This window comes from Periplaneta americana, chromosome 13 (genome assembly GCF_040183065.1).
Source record: "Periplaneta americana isolate PAMFEO1 chromosome 13, P.americana_PAMFEO1_priV1, whole genome shotgun sequence".
NCBI lineage: Eukaryota > Metazoa > Arthropoda > Insecta > Blattodea > Blattidae > Periplaneta > Periplaneta americana.
The window spans coordinates 109,554,947-109,577,151 of NC_091129.1; the positions used below are offsets into that span (position 1 = coordinate 109,554,947).

Consider the following 22,205-nt stretch of genomic DNA (forward strand, 5'->3'; position numbering starts at 1 on the left):
CCTATAAACTTACTTTTTACCACAGTTTGAGGGTTTTCAAATCTTTCGTGACTTTTGAACTAGCTATAGACTGGAAAGTCCAAAGTTACATCCCAAGTGGTGACGGGATTTTTTCTTGCTGCCGGAACTTCTAGAATGGTCCCCATCGAGCCTACTCCCCCCCCCCCCCAACTCCATGTGCATTCTTGACATTTAAGGGCCATTACCTTTAACATTTCAAGTTTTTAGTAAACTTCACTATATTTCATGTACATCATTCCCAAATGAAACAACTTCAATAGTCTAAGAGAAATATGCACACACAGGCCCAAAACCACTTTTTTTCGGAATATGTATGCTGAGACTTTCTTGTGTTAAATTCTAACGTACCTTGTTTACATGTTTCGACCTATATAAATAGGTCGAAACATGTAAACAAGGTACGTTAGAAAGTCTCATCATACATATTCCGAAGTGATACAGTGTTAAAAGTTGTGTAATCAACATGTATAGTACCACTTTTTTGTTATCAGTGGTACTGAAAGCGTGTATTTTTGTGAAAATCTCAAAATCTATCTTTTCTGCATCACAACATTTTTCTTAATTCTTTGTAAATTAGAAAGTGAACAACTGGTGACAAGGTTTAAATTAAGGTTTAATTAATTAAACAGGTTTTTATATTTTAAAAGAAAAAAAAAGTATGCCACCTTTTATGTCTGGATTTCAGTATTCTTAAAAATTGGGTCAAAACTGAACAATGAAATTGGAACTTACGTTACCTGAATATTATTTAATGTTAATGCTTATGACCAGAGACAGGATATTTACGCAAATTTATATTTTTATAGAAGCATCCACAAACTTAGTATTCACTCATTTCAAGAGTTTCTAATTCCAAATATGTTTAATTTTTTGGCACATGTTTGCATGTTTTGGTCTTTTTTGGGGGGGGGGGGGCAAAGTGAAGCATTATGAATGTTTCAGGTTTAATCTTGCTTCATTAATTCATAGTTTTCTACCCAAGGACAGGTTCTTCACTACAAGCCCAGCATTCTCCCTCTTTTTCGTCTTCACATTCCCACTTCTTTAAGTTTTTTAATGTATATTTTATGGTTATGCTCGAAATCGTCATATGACTCCATGCAGAGTACTGCTAAGTTTAGTAACAATTATACCACTAATGAACAGAAGTTAACAGCTGAAATTATTCCCGTGAACTGACAAAGGTTTTGTTTGAAGGTACTACTGAGAAGATGGTGGAGATAAGAGGAAATAGAATCGCAAAAAATAACACTAAATAAGCGGAGTGGAATAGAATCTAGAAAGAAAAAAAAAAAACATTTAAATGAGATGGAGTGAGTCAATTTGACTCATCTGTAGTTATAGGTTAAACAGTACATTTTCAGAATAATGTACGATATTAACTGTGATTATGTGAAGTGTAGTTACGCCTTCAGTTCGAGGTGCAAGAAGCAAACTTAGAGCAGTGGATTAAAGGGAATAATACATTAGAACATAAGGGAAAATAGTACTTCTGCGATTGTTTCAATAATGAGGTAAGCATTTTTATTGTATTCTATTTCAGAAAATATATCGATTTATTTGTATGGAATATGCTAAATGTCCTTCCTGCATTTTTGGCTTGATCTGAAATACAGTTACATAATTTTACTTTCACCTCATTTTTATGGCTATTGACCAAATAAATCCTATTTTTAGAATAGGAACATTAATGAAGATAGTCCATATGTTTATATTTTATTTCATTCATTGTGCATGTTTGGGCATTTAATAATGCCTCAATGTATGTATACTTTATGATTTGATAGTACATGGAAATCCTGACTCTACTGTTACGGCAATTAGCAGAAATTGAGAAAACATACTACTGTAAAATATTTATTGCTGTACAAACATAACAATGGCAAGAATATTATACAAACTGCTTCACTGCATTTTCTTACTCTAACACTGAGCCACCCAAATGACTAAGTTCAGTCAACTTGGTTTTTAGATGTTAAGTTGGGCAACATTCTGATATACAGTTTCGTCTCAATTCGAAGCTACTGTGTACACAGTATCGATACAAGTTTCTGTTCAAGTACAAGTTAAATACAAAATCTCAGAAAATGAATATTATTTATCCCACAGAACTACATGCACCAATAACACAATTACCAGTTTACTGTTACATGTAAATGAGTCATAAACAGTGATCTTCCATTGACTGAGAAATGTATGTTACCATCCCATTTCTCTCTTTAACCATTTAACATTCTTTCTGTAAATCTTTATTTACACACACTCATGTATTCCACTGCTAAGGAAGACTAAGTCATTGTTAATATAAATCAACATTTGGTGAAACTTCGATACTTTGCCACACCACACCTGGGAGAATAAAGTTACTTAAATAATTGTAGCAAACCATTCTACAGACACAATGTGATCACTGAGAAAACTTTAAACCCATCCAACCTGCCTACAATACTGTCCTTTCCTTTTTATTTCAACCGATTATTCTGTCAGATATTTTCACACACAATGACCACATACTTCAATTGTACCACCATGATGTTCCACTCGTTTCTTCGCTATAGTTCAGGGTAAATCTTTGGTAATCATAAATTACGAAAGCACTCCTTTCTTCATCATTGCCCAAGGTAATTCTATCTACCAAAAAGGATACCATATACACAAGGTATACCAAAAGCCTGAACAAACCAAACCTAACCAGACACTAATCCTCGACCTTACAAAAATTCGCTATTTATCCTTCCAGTTACTTGCAGCAGCACTGCGAAAGGAATTTCAAGAATCATCTGTCATATATAGCCACACCTGATAAAATGCCTTGGACAATTGTGTGAAATGATTCTTGAGTAGTGTATGAAACGTGGTATATACAGGTTGGAAGTGAAATAACCCTGCAGCTTTTGAGAGTGAATAGCCCATGTTGCATGTTACAAAAAAATGAAATACCATATTGGTGGAAAGTTAATAGTTTTCTCAGAAAAAAAAAATTATTTTTTCCCAAATATTTAGCACCCTCTTATTCGGTAACTATTGCGAATAGGATCGTGATTTTGTCCATACTTACTTACTTACAAATGACTTTTAAGGAACCCGCAGGTTCATTGCCACCCTCAATCCTTATCCTGTGCAAGATTAATCCAGTCTCTATCATCATATCCCACCTCCCTCAAATCCATTTTAATATTATCCTCCCATCTACATCTTGGCCTCCCCAAAGGTCTTTTTCTCTCCGGTCTCCCAACAAACACTCTATATGCATTTCTGGATTCGCCCATATGTGCTACATGCCCTGCCCACCTCAAAGGTCTGGATTTAATGTTCAATATGATTTTTGTTCACATCAATATAAAATCTAATAAAGAATAATTTATTCCTCTGGCATATTTCCATAGCATGGACAGTTTGAGTGTAAATTTAATTTAAAACCTACTAATTTCAAGCCACTGAATGTTGCAAAACAGATTGCAACACTGCAGTCATAGAGACAGAGCACAGTCTTGTCAAGGTCAGTATACAAGAGGGTTGTGGCTGGCGTGGCAATTGTAGCAGCTGTCTCCTATAAAAAATAATCTACTACGAATTACAACCTTGATATATTTTCATATGTTAAAACGTTCTTACGTTAGATTTAGGATACTACACATAAAATCCAGAACTCTGTATACAATATGTTCGTATTGAAAAGATTCATACAAGTGGTTTACTCCAAAACTGTAATATTAAACATGCTCATTGCAAAATATCCAACTAGCTAATTACATGATACATTATTTCCCCCCCCCTCCCTCCTTACATAATGAATAATGCATTCTAAACTACTGATATTTTTAATATTTTGATGTACGGAAAACAGGTTCATAAACATTCGATTTTTAAAATCACTGAAATTCCATTACCTCACACTTTAAATATTGCACAAGAAAATACCTACTTCGGTCATAAGCAGGGAACGGATTTATATGGACTAAAAATATATGAAATATGTAAATATATATGTAGTTATTTTTACCAAAATATGGAATTAAATATGGATTTTTACCAAAATATGGAATTAAATATGGACTTAAAATTATAAAAAAATGACTATGTACGTTAAATATTGGTACATTTTAATCAAACTAAACAAAAAATATAATGGACGTACCTTATCTTCCAATGTAGTTTCAACAAAACACAATTTTTATTGTCTGTTACCATAACAATAGGTTACAAACATTTCTTTCAAGTGCTGAAAAGTGAATCTTCTTCTATTGTCTCTGAGGATAGATTTATACTGACTAAAAGAGCGTTCGACGTCACAAGAAGTAACTGGTACATAATTCAATTTCACAATGTCTGCTGGGGATAAGTCCAAGTTAATCTTCACTGTTGATTCACCACTCATCACAGCAACAACCTTTTGTAGTTCTTCATATCCAGGGTTTTTTGAAAGTACAGTGTCCACCTTAGCTCTTACTGCATCTGCAACTTTACCTCTACCACGATTCAGTTGTTCCACAGTACTATTTATAATTTCAAAACTTTCAGATAGTGAAAGGTGCCTATTTTGGAGACTTTTGAGCGTTTTTATGATGCATGAAAATGTATGCTGAATGTGAGCTAAGTCATTCTTCACACTTATGTCACAGGTAACTGTTTTCGCAGTATCAATTGAGACTGCATCTTCAGAGTCCAATGCAAGGAGAACATTGTTAATAGAGTCTATATGTTCGGCATAATATTCAACTGCTTCTAGCCATGTACCCCATCTAGTTAAAATTGGCTTTGGTGGCAATGGAATTTCAGGGTACATTTCTTTCAACACATTAACTCTACTGGGAGCTTTGAGAAATACTTTTTTCACTGATGAAATCAACAAATCTACTTTAGGGAAATTGTCTCTGACCACTTCTGCCACACGATGAAATGCATGCGCCACACAAGTAAAATGAGTCAATTTAGGATATACAACAGATAATGCTTGTCCAGCTTTGACCATATAAGGGGCAGCATCGCTAATAAAGAATAACACATTATCGTACATAATACCCTTTGGCCACAGGATACCCATAGCTTCGTTGAACAGTTTAACTATAGTTTTGTTATTGCACTTTTCTAGAACATCACAATGTAAAAGAATTCGTTCAGAATATTGTTCACTTAACAAACCGATAACTACATTACCAACAAGTCTACCTTCTTTGTCGGGAGTCTCATCAATGGAAACCCAAATTGAACTATCTTTAATTTCATCTCTTATCTTCTGTATTGTCTCATCGTAGATGGATGGAGCATACGTCTTCCTAAGTGTTGACTCATCCGGGATTGTATGTTGAGTATATTTTTCAAGGAATTCCCTGAAGACCTTATTCTTTAGTTTGTAGAGAGGAATATCAGCAGAGATGAGAGAACGGCACAGGTCGATGTTAAACTCAGATCTTACATTCGATGTTGTTGGTTGTGTTAAAAACAATTGTCTCTGCTTGGAATTTAGTTGTTTGTTGGCCTGATGTTTACTAGTTGTAATGTGTTGTTGCACCAGGAACTTTTGTGTAGATGATACTGCACACTGACACAAATTACAAAATAATATTTTATTGTCAGTTGATAAACCATCTTCTTTAAATTCTGAAATTTAACTTGTTAGTTTTGATTTTAAATTGACTGAATGACGTACTTTTGGCATATTTACCGTCTTTATAGTATGATTTACAAAACTGAACCTATGTGTACTCTGACTGGCATTTAACTGTTGAGCTGCACAACTGAAGTCTGTTAAAAATTTTAAATTAAATTAATACAGTTTTGTAACTTACTTTCCCATTGTTGATAGGACTGCTAATTTTCAAATAACTCTGATGTTAAAGGGATTACTGAACATGTGTTTAAATCTCTATTGTTGAAATGTATTTTTAAAAGTTAATGGAATTTTGTTTTGTTTTATTGTTAAACCTAATATAATATGGACTGTTTTATATGAAATATGGAAAATATATGGAAATTAACGAAAATATGTACTAAACTCTAAAATATGGAAAAATATGGAAAATAAAAGTAGGATTTTTCAACCCTACACATTGTGAAACATAAAGATAATGCAAAATATAAATTATATTAGCTTTATAAGTAAATATGTATTTACATATAAATCCTTTCCCTGGTCATAAGTATTGTACAGCATGTAATTGTACTTGAAAAAAAAAAACTTTCGATATTTACAAATTAACAATGTTTTACTTCTTGGTTCCACTAGAAAACTGTATTAAAATACTGCAATAATGATACACTTAAAAAAAAAAAAAAAAAAAAAAGTAAACTCAGCAGTAAAAAAAAAATAATAAAAAAATCATATCTTCTAAAACAGACTGCAGACTATGCTTTTAGTATGTTTACTATGACAAGAGACTAGCAACTAACTTTCAAGCAATCGAACTCTCAGCTGAGCTGTCAATCATCTGGCCATTGTAGAAAAGTCAAACCCCATAGCTACGGCAAAAGGCCGTCTATGGTTTACTTTGATATGCCTTACCTAGGAAGTAGGAAGACAGATCTTAGTTCGTTGATCTCTTACAAGAAGAAAGACATTGTGTTAGCAGGGATGTTGCCAAACTGCTGAAACTTCCAACTTAATTTTCTAATTAACCGTGCATTTAATCACAAAACGTAATATAGGTTTTCTATTCATTTAAGTGTACCCTATTGTCCCTTCCAAACTGCAGGGTTATTTCACTTCAACCCTGTGTGTGTGTGTGTATGTGTATGTATGTATGTATGTATGTATGTATGTATGTATGTATGTATGTATGTATGTATGTATGTATGTATGTGTGTATATATATATATATATATATATATATATATATATATATATATATATATAAAGTTATTCCAGCTCTCTCTTTTCTCAGTTTCATTTCATCATGAACTAATGAGAATCAGACTTCAGTATTGTTTGCGGCAGAATACCGAATACCGAAATTTCAACCAGCAACACAGTGAATTTAATTTCTTAAGTTCTGTTATCTCATATCTAATAATATATTTATGCCACATCATTATTCCATTATCAGGTAAAAGGTAGGAGCTCGGCACAATAATGAGGTGGTGTGGTTAGCACCACATTCCAATCACCTTTTACACCTGGAAAGAACAGGTACTCAATTTGATATGAGACAGAGTAAACCTCGGGGCCATTCTAGAAGTTTTAGCAACAAGAAAAATCCTGCTACTAGCCTGGATTGAACCCAGAGCCTTTCAGTCCATACTCAACTGCTCCACTAACTAAGCTATCCAACTGCCATTTCATTATCTGTGCTGATGAAAATTTATAGATTTCATATTTAATATTTTTCTGACGATTATTCTATTGTATGAAATTTCTGCACCATATAATACATGTAGAAGCTATCAATTTTCCAAAGCTTCATGTTTGCTCCATTATCAGAGAAGGCATGAAAAATGGAATCTATCTTTTCGTCTATTACAAAAAATCAGGTCTTACTTATCTTACAGTGGAGGAAACACAGAGCTTCGAAACATTGGATGTCTGCAGTGTTAGAAAAGTTGCAGTGCACCACCCAGGCAAGAAGTGGTCATTCACATCCTCCACTACCTCTGCAGGCAAAGAAGGAACTTTTGATAGTTTCATAACATCTATTTTTGTACTTCCCTCTGCACCCTGCATCCCTCAGCCAATGTAACTTGATATACATGATGTTGCCACTTAGATTGTTATATTGTCAGAGAGTCAAGCGTAGTTTGATTTTAATTGTTGTTTAATACACTAGTATCTCGTTTCATTTCATGCTGCATGTGACATAATTGATAAAGGAATCAATTCCTGTAGTGATACAAATTCTATGACTGACTTTGTATTGTTTACTGTGGATTATAGCATTATACTTGGGTTAATTTCTAATGCTGTTTGCCAATTCTCATTTTGTGACTCTCCAATGTTGAAGAGCTGCTGGAGGTTTGTCTTTGAATTATATTCTGCTGATATGGGACACATGGTTATAGATGCTTATGAAAGGGCTCAGTAATATGCTAGTCAAGGGTCGTATGCTACACATGTGCTAACAGTGTTTTGCAAGTTTTGTAATTGCCGAGTTGGGTGGAAAAAAAAAAGACAGTATCATTGTACATCACAAAACACTTCATAAAAGCATGAGGTACAGCGATGAGATTATGCAGTAATTTTGATAAATTAGATGCTAATTTTGATAAAAGAAGATGCTGAATTTTCAGATCACTATAATGTCTATTATTAAATTATGGCAAAGGTAGTAGCTTTTCGAAGACATACTACTTTATAAAACAGAATTTTGAACGTCAATAGCCACAATTATTCTGCATCACATCTGTGACTCTCTAGGCCAACTTCTGTACGAAAATTTTTACCACAAGATATACAACAGAAGAAACGTTCTCTAAAATGAAGTGTTTTGTGATGTACAATGATACTCTCTGGAAAATATTTATTACAATAAGGACAAAGATGATAGCCTTGACTATTTTTAGCAGGATAATTAACATCCAGAATTTCAGTTGCACGATCTGAGGGCGTGATAGTGGTAGCGGAAGAAAGGGAATTTGAAGTGGAAACTGATGTAAGACTTGTAGTGGTGTCTTCATTTGTTTCCAGATCTGTTGGAAGTGCTTCTGTACAAGCAAGATCATTTTCGTACGTATTATTGGAACCTGAAGGCTGAAGACTAGTAGTAGTAGTTGTAGACAGTGTTCCTGTAGTCTTCACAGATGATGACATTGTAGTCACTGTATTCACTGTAGAAGTTTTAACAGACGAAGAATTAGCAACTGTAAAAGTTGCTACAGAATTTACATTATTTATATCTGCTACTGAAACAGGAATGAATGTACCCAGTGTGTCTGGCAGAGAATTCATTGATCCTATACTGCTTACACTCGCAATTTTTGGCATTCCCATGGAATTAACATCTACAGACGAGTTACTAGATAGTGTCATACTAACTGAAGTTGGTTCACAAGATGTAACTATGTTACTGACAGAAGCTGGGAACTTTCCTTTGTTCATAGTGGTGGGTCTGATATTAGTTGAAGTCGTAATAGTTCTACTACCAGATAAGGTCGTGTATAAAACACTGCTGGTGGTGGTTGTTGTGGTAGCAGGAGATGTCATCTTTAACTGCAGGCATTTGTGACATACACATGTAGAAGGATGGACGCTGAAAATATAAATAACAATAATAATTAGTTTTTGGGCACTAGTATCATGCTGTGAAAGTATTAACTGCAACTGCCACAATAAGTCAACTCCATTACACGCCAAATCAGTCCAGGGTTGTGGGAGGTTAAGATTCTCACCTTTAAAGACAAATGGCATTAATGGCAGTAGGGATGTCAGTCCTACGTGAATGTCACCTTTAACCACAAGAAATACCTCTGGTACTCATTTCTATTAAGAGGCTGAGTAAACCCTAGAGCCATAGTGCTGCCAGGAGGATTAGATCAATGGAGAAAAATCCATGGCCCCATCAGAAATCGAACCCATGACCTACTGACGTAACAACATGCCTCAACTGCGACACTATCATGCACCCCCTGCAACTGTCCCAATAACAACTAAGATTTATAACAGGGTCAAAATAATTGGCTTACTCTTCCATACAAAACTGTACAGTAGGTGCACAAAACATTCAATATGATTCTGCATTAACTCTTCTCCGGACAAGCTGTTTTTGTAATGCAAATGGGCAAGAAGGATCTGTCAAACATTTTAATACACTGACAAATAATTTTATTGTACACAATATCAAAGTTGTTTAATAACAGAATTATAATAACCAAAGTATTCGAATAGGTTTGCAACTTTAGAAAGTTCCGACGAAGTTGAGAAAGAATTAGATGTTAATAGCGTGTGGGAAAATATCAGAGATAGTATCAAAATTGCAGCTGAGCAGAGCATAGGTTATTATGAAACGAAGAAAAAGAAACCGTGGTTTGATGAAGATTGTTGCATGGTAGTAGAAAGAAGGAAACAGGCAAAATTGAAATTCTTACAGGATCTAGTTGAGGAGAAGAGAGAGAATTATTTCAATGAAAGACGGGAAGCAAGTCGTACACTTAGGAATAAAAAGAGAGGTTACTTGAAGGAAAAGCTGAATGAGGTAGAAACAAATAGTAAGAATAAAAACATTCGAGATTTATATAAGGGTATAAAGGAATTTAAGAACGGATATCAGCCAAGGGTAAACGTGATCAAGGATGAGAATGGTGACTTGCTTGCAGACTCTCCATCAATCCTAAACAGATGGAAAAACTATTTTGTGCAACTACTAAATGTACATAGGCCAAATAGAAATGATCGGGAAGAAATTGAAATACAAACTGCTGAGCCATTTATACCCGAACCCACGCTTTCAGAAGTCGAAATTGCGATAGAAAATCTGAAAAAGTACAAGTCTCCAGGTATCAATCAAATTCCAGCAGAATTAATACAAGAGGGTGGAAGTGCATTATATAGCGAAATTTATAAACTTGTACTTGCTATTTGGGAAAAAGAAATTGTACCAGAACAATGGAAGGAGTCTATAATTGTACCTATTTTTAAAAAGGGGGACAAAACCAACTGTGGTAACTTTCAAGGAATATCACTTTTGTTGACGTCGTACAAAATTCTGTCCAATATTCTTTTGAGAAGATTAACTCCGTACGTAGATGAAATTATTGGGGATCATCAGTGCGGTTTTCGGCGTAATAGATCAACTATTGATCAGATTTTTTGTATTCGACAGATAATGGAGAAGAAATGGGAGTATAAGGGTACAGTGCATCAGTTATTCATAGATTTCAAAAAGGCATATGACTCGTTTAAGAGGGAAGTATTATATGATATTCTTATTGAATTTGGTATTCCCAAGAAACTAGTTCGATTAATTAAAATGTGTCTCAGTGAAACATACAGCAGAGTCCGTATAGGTCAGTTTCTATCTGATGCTTTTCCAATTCACTGCGGGCTAAAGCAGGGAGATGCACTATCACCTTTACTTTTTAACTTCGCTCTAGAATATGCCATTAGGAAAGTTTAGGATAACAGGCAGGGTTTGGAATTGAGCGGTTTACATCAGCTTCTTGTCTATGCGGATGACGTGAATATGTTAGGAGAAAATACACAAATGATTAGGGAAAACACGGAAATTTTACTTGAAGCAAGTAAAGCGATCGGTTTGGAAGTAAATCCTGAAAAGACAAAGTATATGATTATGTCTCGTGACCAGAATATTGTACGAAATGGAAATATAAAAATTGGAGATTTATCCTTCGAAGAGGTGGAAAAATTCAAATATCTTGGAGCAACAGTAACAAATATAAATGACACTCGGGAGGAAATTAAACACAGAATAAATATGGGAAATGCCTGTTATTATTCGGTTGAAAAGCTCTTATCATCCAGTCTGCTGTCCAAAAATCTGAAAGTTAGAATTTATAAAACAGTTATATTACCGGTTCTTCTGTATGGTTGTGAAACTTGGACTCTCACTCTGAGAGAGGAACATAGGTTAAGGGTGTTTGAGAATAAGGTGCTTAGGAAAATATCTGGGGCTAAGCGGGATGAAGTTACAGGAGAATGGAGAAAGTTACACAACACAGAACTGCACGCATTGTATTCTTCACCTGACATAATTAGGAACATTAAATCCAGACGTTTGAGATGGGCAGGGCATGTAGCACGTATGGGCGAATCCAGAAATGCATATAGAGTGTTAGTTGGGAGACCGGAGGGAAAAAGACCTTTAGGGAGGCCGAGACGTAGATGGGAGGATAATATTAAAATGGATTTGAGGGAGGTGGGGTATGATGATAGAGACTGGATTAATCTTGCACAGGATAGGGACTGCTGGCAGGCTTATGTGAGGGCAGCAATGAACCTTCAGGTTCCTTAAAAGCCATTTGTAAGTAAGTAAGTAAAGTAAAGTATTCATGAATATATATATAAACATCGATTTTATACTTTTTCTTCATAAGATAAAGATACATGTTAAGCCTATGAATTTTTTTTTTCTTTTTGTTTTCCTTGTAAAACCCACGCTCTTTTATACAAATATGTTGTTGTTGTTGTCTAGTGCCTTGCATCTGGCAATGAAGCCATTAGCAGTCGTGCTTTCCAATACTTTTGAACTGTAGTTTCTTCTATATTTTCCTGTTTCTAGCACATATACAGTCCACATCTGTGGAGTAATGGTTAGTGCATCTGGCCGCAAAACCAGGGTTCGAATCTTGTTCGGGGCAAGTTATCTGGTTGAAGTTTTTTCCAGGGCTTTTCCTCAACCCGATTTGAGCAAATGCTGGGTAACTTTCGGTGCTGGACCCCAGACTCATTTCACCGGCATTATCACCATCTCATTCAGATGCTAAATAACCTAAGATGTTGATACAGTGTCGTAAAATAACATACTTTAAAAAAAAAAGCACATATACAAGAGTCAAATCTACATTTTTACAAACCCACACACACTGCAAAAATTCAAAAGCTAAAATCAAAATCTCCAAACCCTTTTTCCCACCAAGCCTATTAAGTTTCAAAATAAGGGCCTACAATTCCAAAGACTTCTGCAGTCTATTGGATAATGTGTTAGACAAGTAATAATGGCTCCAGCCAATCATCCTTTTGTTTTTCCTTGTTCTTCTTTTCTTTTGCTGTACTCTTTTAAGTTCATATGTTTTCGTCAGCTCTCTTTATTCTTACATTATTTTATCATCGCCATAGCTTGTAAAGATTATATCCTGTAAGTGCATATGTATAAACTTCGTTAGCATGAATAGGTGATAATATTATCCCAATAAGAATTCTTGAAATAATATAAGAACAGAAAAGTGCAAGTTGTGCAAAAAACATTCCTATAAATAACTAAATTATCTTCAAAATCTCGAAATTTCTTACACGTTTAGTAGTAATTTTCAGAGAAAGTAATTACATACAGTAAGTGTTAGCAACTCCAATTCATGGAAGGCCTTAAAGAAACTATTGAAGTCGTTAAATACCTGTACCATTGATGATGGCTGATATATTTTTGTCCCTTACAAAGTTGAAAAGTCGATAAATTTCTATATAAAATAGTAAATGAGTAATTTTTGTAGCTAAATTGACGTTCAAATTCACTAAGTGTGCAAGACTGCTCAAAATCAAGTTGGAAACACATGTCACCATCTAGTAGTCAAATTTAAAGTGTGTTATCGAATGTACACTGTACAGCAATTGTCTATATAGATCTGCTTTCATAAACGAGCACAGATTTGTCCATTCTGTAGTTATGGAACAGATAGCTATGGAATAGATACCTTGAGTTTCATGCAACCGGCCAGATATAACACTAAAATAGATGTCATACCTGGCAGATGACTGCTGTTGACCTGCCAACTGTAAACCACCAGCGGCAGCACTGTTCTGAAGATTATTCTTAACATACACCTGAGGAATCCTCGATGACACCACAAGAGGAGGCACAGTCAAACCTGCTACAGATGATGGACTGCAAGTTAAAACATTCATGCTAGTTGTTACAATAGCTGATGAAGCTGAATTTTTCCTGACACTGGGAACTGGAAGTATATTTCTCGAATCTTTCTGTCTTCCACTGCTAGTTACAGTATTGGGTCGTACTTGACCTGTGGGTTTTGCAACTAATGAAGGAACAGAAACTTCATCAGCAGTGGAAAACTGTTGTTTCATTCCAGTCTGTGTCTGAGCAGATATTTGCTGAGGCACCTGAATCTTCAAATGCAGTTGCTGGTTTTTTTGTGTTTTCAATAATGAATGCATGAATGAATCTTGCTGTTTTTCTAAAACGTTCGCAGAGGTTGAAACTGTTGAAGTTGTCACCTTCGTTACTGTAGGTGACGTATGTGCTATCGGCACTATTAAACCAGACTGTACTGTCTGGCTTGGCGCAGTTATCTGTTGGATCACTAGAGGGACCGACGGATTAATACTTGAGGAAGCCATTACATACTGGCCAGGTTGTCCGTTAAATGAACTCAATGCTGAAGCAAAAACTGAAGATAATGACACAGGCTGCAGTTGGTTCCCAGGATTTGTAATAGCCTGCACTGTTCCTAGAAATGAGGATGTGTTTGTGACAGGACTGTTCCCTACATTTAAGCCGGACACTGCTGATACACTCGAAGTTCCTAACTGCTGGTTCAACAGAGTGGCTGAACCTACATTATCGGCAACATACACTAATGGCAATGCATCAGCTGCTACAGTCCGTGTATTTTCCAACTGAGGAACTTGCTGATTAGTCCTTACACTTTCACTACAATTTTCTTTATCTTCTAATGGAGCAGATTCCAGTGGAGAAGGACTTCTAGTGGAAATGTCATCATCTGCCGCATTTGACCCATCATTACCATCATTATCATCATCATCACTATCACTTTCTAACCTTCTTATTTTTCTTCTTGGTTGTTCAGATTCTGAATTTTGCAGGTCACTAGAAGAATTCTGCAGCGATACAACAGTTTTTCCAATTCTCATTACAGGATTACTGCTACTGAGGGAAGAATGTTGCTGTGCAATGAAGTTTGTCTGAAAATAAACAACAAATTCTCAGAAAACATGCTCATAAATGTGTAACTGGACAAAGAAATTTTATAAACAGGACAAGTTACTGTTTAGGTAAAATAATTTTATTTGATGTAACATTGATAACAGGGATCAAAAGAATAATTAACGCAGAAATTTTCAAATTTAATGACGTTATAAACAACTAAATGCAATGCATTATGACATGCCACACACAATGAATATGTCTTTGTTTGCGCTGCTTGTAGAAAACCAAATTCACTCAGAGTATGCCACAAAATTAGACGAGATTAGAAACTCACACTGTGAGAGAACTAACAGAGATATGAGTCACTGTTGTAAAAGTGGTGGAGTGGCGATAGTATAGAAGCAAAAAATGTTGCATGACATGCCAATAAATAGCCATAACTCAGCAATGACACATTGTACAGCATTCGTTTTGGAATCATTTCATTCAGAAGTGGCCAGTCAGTCACCTTTGGAATTCAGATTTTAATGGTACAGTACTACCTGTAGTATTAATCTTTATCAACATACATCTTTGTAAAAGAGATAGATTAAAAAAATCACATGTCTAAAAGACGTGCTACTCGATCTTCAAAAACCAGATCACCAAAATTTAAATATAGCAATCCCATCTGATCTGCAGAATCTGTATTCCGGTTTCAGTTATCCAGGGTTAACAACAGCGACACTATTATTTTTTTTTACATAATTTAGCATCTTGTGTATTAATATGAAGTGTTTTATAGAAAATCTAAAATTTAATCGCATTCACCAATACTGTGCTTAGTGGCATTACCCCCACTATTTACCTTTCACTGTCTTGACACATGCTACAGTAGCAACCTATCAATTACCGGTAGATATTTATAAGATTTGCTTTTATCTGCAGTTTCGCGTATCCACGCATATTTGGAGATTACAGTAATGAAAATAAAATAATGCATTCCAGCATGAAGTTGATGAACAGTTCTTAATGAAAATCATCAGTTTATTCTGTGTGGGCAAGATATTATTTCAAATTTATCGCGAATTAATTTTAGCTTTACCTAAAACTCAATAATTAATTACATAGGGTTGTACAACAACTAACTAGTTCATGCAGTTAATCTGTCCTTCACTTTCTCTAAACTTCTGCTCCAACATCTTTGAAATAATGCAATTGATGGCCATTAAATTTAAGATTACTATACCAAAATAATTCACAAATATGTTATTCATTCAAGAACTTCTGTTCAAAGTGTACGTCAAAGCAAAGCACATTTTCTAATTCTAAACAATTTTTAGTTTTACTTGCTACATAGATAACAGTACTCATATGCTTCAAATTGAACTACTGTTCTCCAACCAGGAGATAAACCGTGAAAGGAATGTGCTTACTATTGCGTCATCTAATGGAGCAAAGTAGATAGATAATATCAGATTTATAACGTCCGTTTAAAAATCATGCGCTCTCTTGCATTATGTTATTTCCTGTACGGAGGGATCAAAAGACCAGGAGATTAACTGTGATCTAATTTTGTAACTAGGGTAGTATAAAAATGTTTATATCAGTGTTATTGTTTGTGCTGTGAGACTTAGCCAATAGAGATACGAGTACCCACGTGTGTAACCTTATGACATCTTAAGACATCAACATTCATTCACAGCATCACCCCGCTCCCTCTCATTCCCTGGAGACTTTCTCGTGGTTGGAGCACAGTAGTTATTAAATTAAATTTTGGAACATAAATGGAGTAGCATAGAAAACAAAAAAAAAGGCGGAAGTAAAATGCAGTCATATTCTTACTTGTTGAACAGGAGTCTCAACTTCAACTGCAACATTTCTTGGCTCATCTGTACGGCATAAATTCTTTTGTAGAGCAACTAGTTTCTTTATAGTTGTTTGCGCATTCATGCATCCTGAATATAACTCGTAGCTCGTGTCCAATTTGTTTAAACAACTCAAACATACTTGTTTGGGGTATTCATCATCTTCTTTTATCTGGAACAAGAAACATAATAACACAAGATAAGTATAGTCTACATAAATAGTATTGTGGCATACTGGTTTAGTATTGTGGCACCACTTCTAAGAAGACAAATTATAGCAATATAAATTGTTTATTGCTAAAAGAATTACTATCAGCATATGAAAAGTAAACATACAGAACAAAATACGGTACATCTCTTTTAGTTATGACAACTAATTCATTAATGTCCAGGGCACAAAACACAGGGTGAAAACATTAACAATAAACACTCCCAAAATCCGACAGTTTTCGTGTTTTTAGGCCTGTAACAATTAAAAGCATACATTCGTCGAAATATTTGTATAGAACGAAATAAAGAAGAAATAGTACTTCAAAATAAATCATAAACAGTGCTACCCTACATAAATGTTGCAATTAGAATTTATAGGTCCAGAAACTGAACTAATACCAAAATAATGTTTCATTATAAAACTATAATTCAATTTTGGACTAAATATAATCCATTTATCTTCAATGACAAGGTAACATTTCATTTAACAAAAATGGGATTACTTCAATTTCATTGCGAGAAAGTAGTAAGTGTTGAAGTTTATTCAGTAAAGCCTATTACAAATCCAGGAGATTATGTTCAATATGAAGCTTAACTTTTGCCCCTGTGAATTTTTTTAGAAGAGCTCCAGAATGCCATGATAATGTTCCTATACTTGAATCGTTATTTCCCATTCTGAAATGGCACATAATGCAGAAATTAAAAAAAAAAAAAAAAAAAAAAAAAAGGTGATAATTCTACAGAATAACTAGATCAAAGAAGGTGCCCATCATTTTCTCTTTTATCAATTACGTGCTATGAATATTATGGAGTACCAAGAACGTTGTTTTATTTTCCAGCACCCAATACTTTCTACAGAATAATCTAGAACTATTCACACATTGACCTGTTGTACAAAGCAATGAATGGATTATCAGCACCATAACAGCATGTGCTAATGAGACATGTAATGTAAGTACTAAAGTTCACTTGAGAGGTCCAGGTGAAAATTTCCGTACAATAGGTGTTTGTGGGCCTGGACTGCACCAGCAAGAAAGCATTTTTAGTGCCAGCAAAGGTGCACATTTCTGGACACTGAGTGTTTGGGGCCTGCACAGCACCAGCAAAAAGCATTTATAGTGCCAATGGAGGTGCACATTTCTGGACACTGAGTGTTTGGGGCCTGCACCACACCAGCAAGAAGCATTTATAGTGCCAGTGGAGGTGCACATTTCTGGACACTGAGTGTTTGGGGCCTGGACCGCAACAGCAAGAAGCATTTTTAGTGCCAGTGGAGGTGCACATTTCTGGACACTGGTGTTTGGTGCCTGCACCGCACCAGCAAGAAGCATTTTTAGTGCCAATGGAGGTGCACATTTCTGGACACTGAGTGTTTGGGGCCTGGATTGCACCAGTAAGAAAGCATCTTAGTACCAGTGGAGGTGCACATTTCTGGACACTGGTGTTTGGGCCTGGATTGCACCAGCAAGAAAGCATCTTATTACCAGTGGAGGTGCACATTTCTGGACACTGAGTGTTTGGAACCTGGACCGCACCAGCAAGAAGCAGTTTTAGTGCCAGTGGAGGTGCACATTTCTGGACACTGAGTGTTTGGAACCTGGACCGCACCAGCAAGAAGCAGTTTTAGTGTCAGTGGAGGTGCACATTTCTGGACACTGAGTGTTTGGGGCCTCGATTGCACCAGCAAGAAGCAGTTTTAGTGCCAGTGGAGGTGCACATTTCTGGACACTGAGTGTTTGGGGCCTGGACCGCACCAGCAAGAAGCAGTTTTAGTGCCAGTGGAGGTGCACATTTCTGGACACTGAGTGTTTGGGGCCTGGGCCGCACCAGCAAGAAGCAGTTTTGGTGCCAGTGGAGGTGCACATTTCTGGACACTGAGTGTTTGGGGCCTGGATTGCACCAGCAAGAAGCAGTTTTAGTGCCAGTGGAGGTGCACATTTCTGGACACTGAGTGTTTGGGGCCTGGACCGCACCAGCAAGAAGCAGTTTTAGTGCCAGTGGAGGTGCATATTTCTCGACACTGAATGTTTGGGGCCTGGACCGCACCAGCAAGAAGCAGTTTTAGTGCCAGTGGAGGTGCACATTTCTGGACACTGAGTGTTTGGGGCCTGGATTGCACCAGCAAGAAGCAGTTTTAGTGCCAGTGAAGGTGCACATTTCTGGACACTGAGTGTTCAGAGCCTGCACCGCACCAGCAAGAAGCAGTTTTAGTGTCAGTGGAGGTGCACATTTCTGGACACTGAGTGTTTGGGGCCTGCACCGCACCAGCAAGAAGCAGCTTTAGTGTCAGTGGAGGTGCACATTTCTGGACACTGAGTGTTTGGAGCCTGCACCGTACCAGCAAGAAGCAGTTTTAGTGTCAGTGGAGGTGCACATTTCTGGACACTGAGTGTTCGGAGCCTGCACCGCACCAGCAAGAAGCATTTTTAGTGCCAGTGGAGGTGCACATTTCTGGACACTGAGTGTTTGGAGCCTGGATTGCACCAACAAGAAAGCATCTTATTACCAGTGGAGGTGCACATTTCTGTACACTTAGTGTTTGGAGCCTGCACCGCACCAGCAAGAAGCATTTTTAGTGTCAGTGGAGGTGCACATTTCTGGACACTGAGTGTTCGGAGCCTGCACCGCACCAGCAAGAAGCAGCTTTAGTGTCAGTGGAGGTGCACAATTCTGGACACTGAGTGTTTGGAGCCTGCACCGCACCAGCAAGAAGCAGTTTTAGTGTCAGTGGAGGTGCACATTTCTGGACTCTGGTGTTTGGGCCTGGATTGCACCAGCAAGAAAGCATCTTAGTACCAGTGGAGGTGCACATTTCTGGACACTGGTGTTTGGGCCTGGATTGCACCAGCAAGAAAGCATCTTATTACCAGTGGAGGTGCACATTTCTGTACACTGAGTGTTTGGAGCCTGCACCGCACCAGCAAGAAGCATTTTTAGTGCCAGTGGAGGTGCACATTTCTGGACACTGAGTGTTCGGAGCCTGCACCGCACCAGCAAGAAGCAGTTTTAGTGTCAGTGGAGGTGCACATTTCTGGACACTGAGTGTTTGGAGCCTGTACCGCACCAGCAAGAAGCAGCTTTAGTGTCAGTGGAGGTGCACATTTCTGGACACTGAGTGTTTGGAGCCTGCACCGCACCAGCAAGAAGCAGTTTTAGTGTCAGTGGAGGTGCACATTTCTGGACACTGGTGTTTGGGCCTGGATTGCACCAGCAAGAAAGCATCTTAGTACCAGTGGAGGTGCACATTTCTGGACACTGGTGTTTGGGCCTGGATTGCACCAGCAAGAAAGCATCTTATTACCAGTGGAGGTGCACATTTCTGTACACTGAGTGTTTGGAGCCTGCACCGCACCAGCAAGAAGCATTTTTAGTGCCAGTGGAGGTGCACATTTCTGGACACTGAGTGTTCGGAGCCTGCACCGCACCAGCAAGAAGCATTTTTAGTGTCAGTGGAGGTGCACATTTCTGGACACTGGTGTTTGGGGCCTGCACCGCACCAGCAAGAAAGCATCTTAGTGCCAGTGGAGGTGCACATTTCTGTACACTGGATGTTTGGGGTCAGGGCTGCATCAGCAAGAAAGCATCTTAGTGCCAGTGGAGGTGCACATTTCTGGACACTGGATGTTTGGGGTCAGGGCTGCACCAGCAAGAAAGCATCTTAGTGCCAGTGGAGGTGCACATTTCTGAACACTGGGTGTTTAAGGGCCTGAACTGCACCAGCAAGATAGCATTTTAGTGCCAGTGGAGACAGAGATTATTATCGACATAATTAACAATCCGATTTTGTGTTGTAACATTTAAATGAAGGTTCGTTCGCTCATGGCATATGATGTGTACAATATGGCGGCAATACATCCATTCATTACTATGTACAATAGGTGAATAGTTCTAGGTCACTCTGTGGAAAGTACGTATTGGGCTCCGTAAAGTAAAACCATGAGCTTAATACCCTATGCTACTCGTATTATGCAAATGTTAACTCTGAAGAAGGCGCATAACGAGGGAAAAGGATAAATCGCAATAAAGATAGCGCCAGTAAGTGAAGTTATCCTCACCCAACTTCGACACAACACTCACCTATCACGTAGAGTGTCTGGTGAGCTATGAGAGGAAAAGTGGAAGAAGTGGTGGGCGAAGCTTCTACGGTTTGCTTATTGCGATTTTCCAGGGTAAAAGACCGCACTTTGCTTTAAATCTGCACTATTTTAATGGCAGGAAACCTCTGACCTCACGTTTTCATATCCTTAATTAGTGCCTTGTTGACAATTTTTGCACCTGAAATAATCAGTTATGCTCTGTTTCGAACAGATGCTCGTACTTATATAGCGCGGTGTTTTTGATGATCATGTAACAATATGAAAATACATTCCCCCGTATCCCAGTAAAGCGCGCGTTGCACTAAACTGGCAACATTGTGATAGCGTGATATCCACACTCCATCGTAACCTTAATTAAAGCACTGTTGACATTTTGTGTACTTGCAACACTCGCAGCTGTGCACTTATAATTACGTGCTCATTCTTTCTGTGTTGTCGGACAATCCTCACGTTACATAAATAACGGTTTACTATTCTGTTTTGCGTTTTATATAAAGTACGATTCTGCATTATTCATAAAATATTGATATACAGCACAACTCCAAATCACAACAGGGATTCAGTGCTCCACCAACCAACTATACGAGCATAATACATATAGGTCATTTTTAACCTTAATGTCTTCACGCCAGTCCACTCAAATGAATATCTATAGATTACGAGGAAATGTAAAACAACATCAATGAATGTTATAGAATATCGACACGTTAGTGTATTTACAAATTCATAACTAATTTGTTTAGGTCTAGCCTACTTACTGTAATAGGTAAACAAAGCCTCACTTTCTTCGATATGTTATTTTTATTTCCATCGTCACCAAACACTTCTATACAAAACCTGTCTTCTTTGGCACATAGCCTACAAATTAATTTCATATCGATAGATTCCATTTTTATTTCACGTTTTACAACAACGACGCCATTAAAATACACTTTGTCGCCATTCGCCGTTCTTAGCGGTTAATACGGTTAATATTGCCATATTTGCACTCTAGCCAACATAGACAAATAATGCTAGCCAACATGTGAAATTAAATTCCCTAAAATTATGTAATTATATTGTTAACAGATTATGTGTAAGAAATTATATAATAAATAGTTCCTGCAATAATTTGTTAAGAAAATTATCGTAATTTTCATAATATAACCAGGTATAGTGACGTTCAAAGGTATCCGACCTACGATTTCATGATCGTATAAGCGAACTTTCCAACCGCGGGATGTCAGAACTAAAAATATAATAAATTGACAAACTTTGAAACAGCTCCCCTATTGGGAGCCAACAAAAAAAGTGTCAGGGAAAATGATTATATAGATAAGCATAAACTATTCTTCTAATAGACAATATCAGCGGTTTCCAGTCAGAGTTTGTTTTACAATCAGTATCGTATGATGAAAAATTGGAATATGACATAGGTATATTTACCTACTATTGGCAACAGTGACAATTATAGTCGCCATCTATTCATAGAAGGAACAACTACAGAATCCACACCAACAAATTATCGATTACTATCGATTAGT

The 22,205-nt window shown here is 36.9% G+C and overlaps 1 protein-coding gene across 1 annotated transcript; it reads right to left on the reverse strand.

Moving 5' to 3' along the window:
* Positions 1–8,211: 8,211 nt before the first annotated feature.
* LOC138712231 (serine-rich adhesin for platelets-like) lies at positions 8,212–21,656 on the reverse strand. Its single transcript, XM_069843785.1, has 4 exons — positions 21,441–21,656; positions 16,353–16,547; positions 13,365–14,563; positions 8,212–9,200 (listed from the first exon to the last, which is right to left on the reverse strand). The coding sequence occupies exons 1-4, from the start codon at positions 21,570–21,572 to the stop codon at positions 8,339–8,341; spliced, it is 2,388 nt and encodes a 795-aa protein (XP_069699886.1). The 5' UTR covers positions 21,573–21,656; the 3' UTR covers positions 8,212–8,338.
* Between the last annotated feature and the right edge of the window lie 549 nt (positions 21,657–22,205).

Bases quoted from the DNA above. Each gene is read 5' to 3' on its own strand.
- LOC138712231 (XM_069843785.1), bottom strand. From the start codon at position 21,572: ATGGAATCTATCGATATGAAATTAATTTGTAGGCTATGTGCCAAAGAA. The intron at 16,548-21,440 runs GTAAGTAGGCTA...TTCTTGTTCCAG, and splicing joins GGCTTTGTTTACCTATTACA to ATAAAAGAAGATGATGAATA. The intron at 14,564-16,352 runs GTAAGAATATGA...GTTTATTTTCAG, and splicing joins TTGAGACTCCTGTTCAACAA to ACAAACTTCATTGCACAGCA.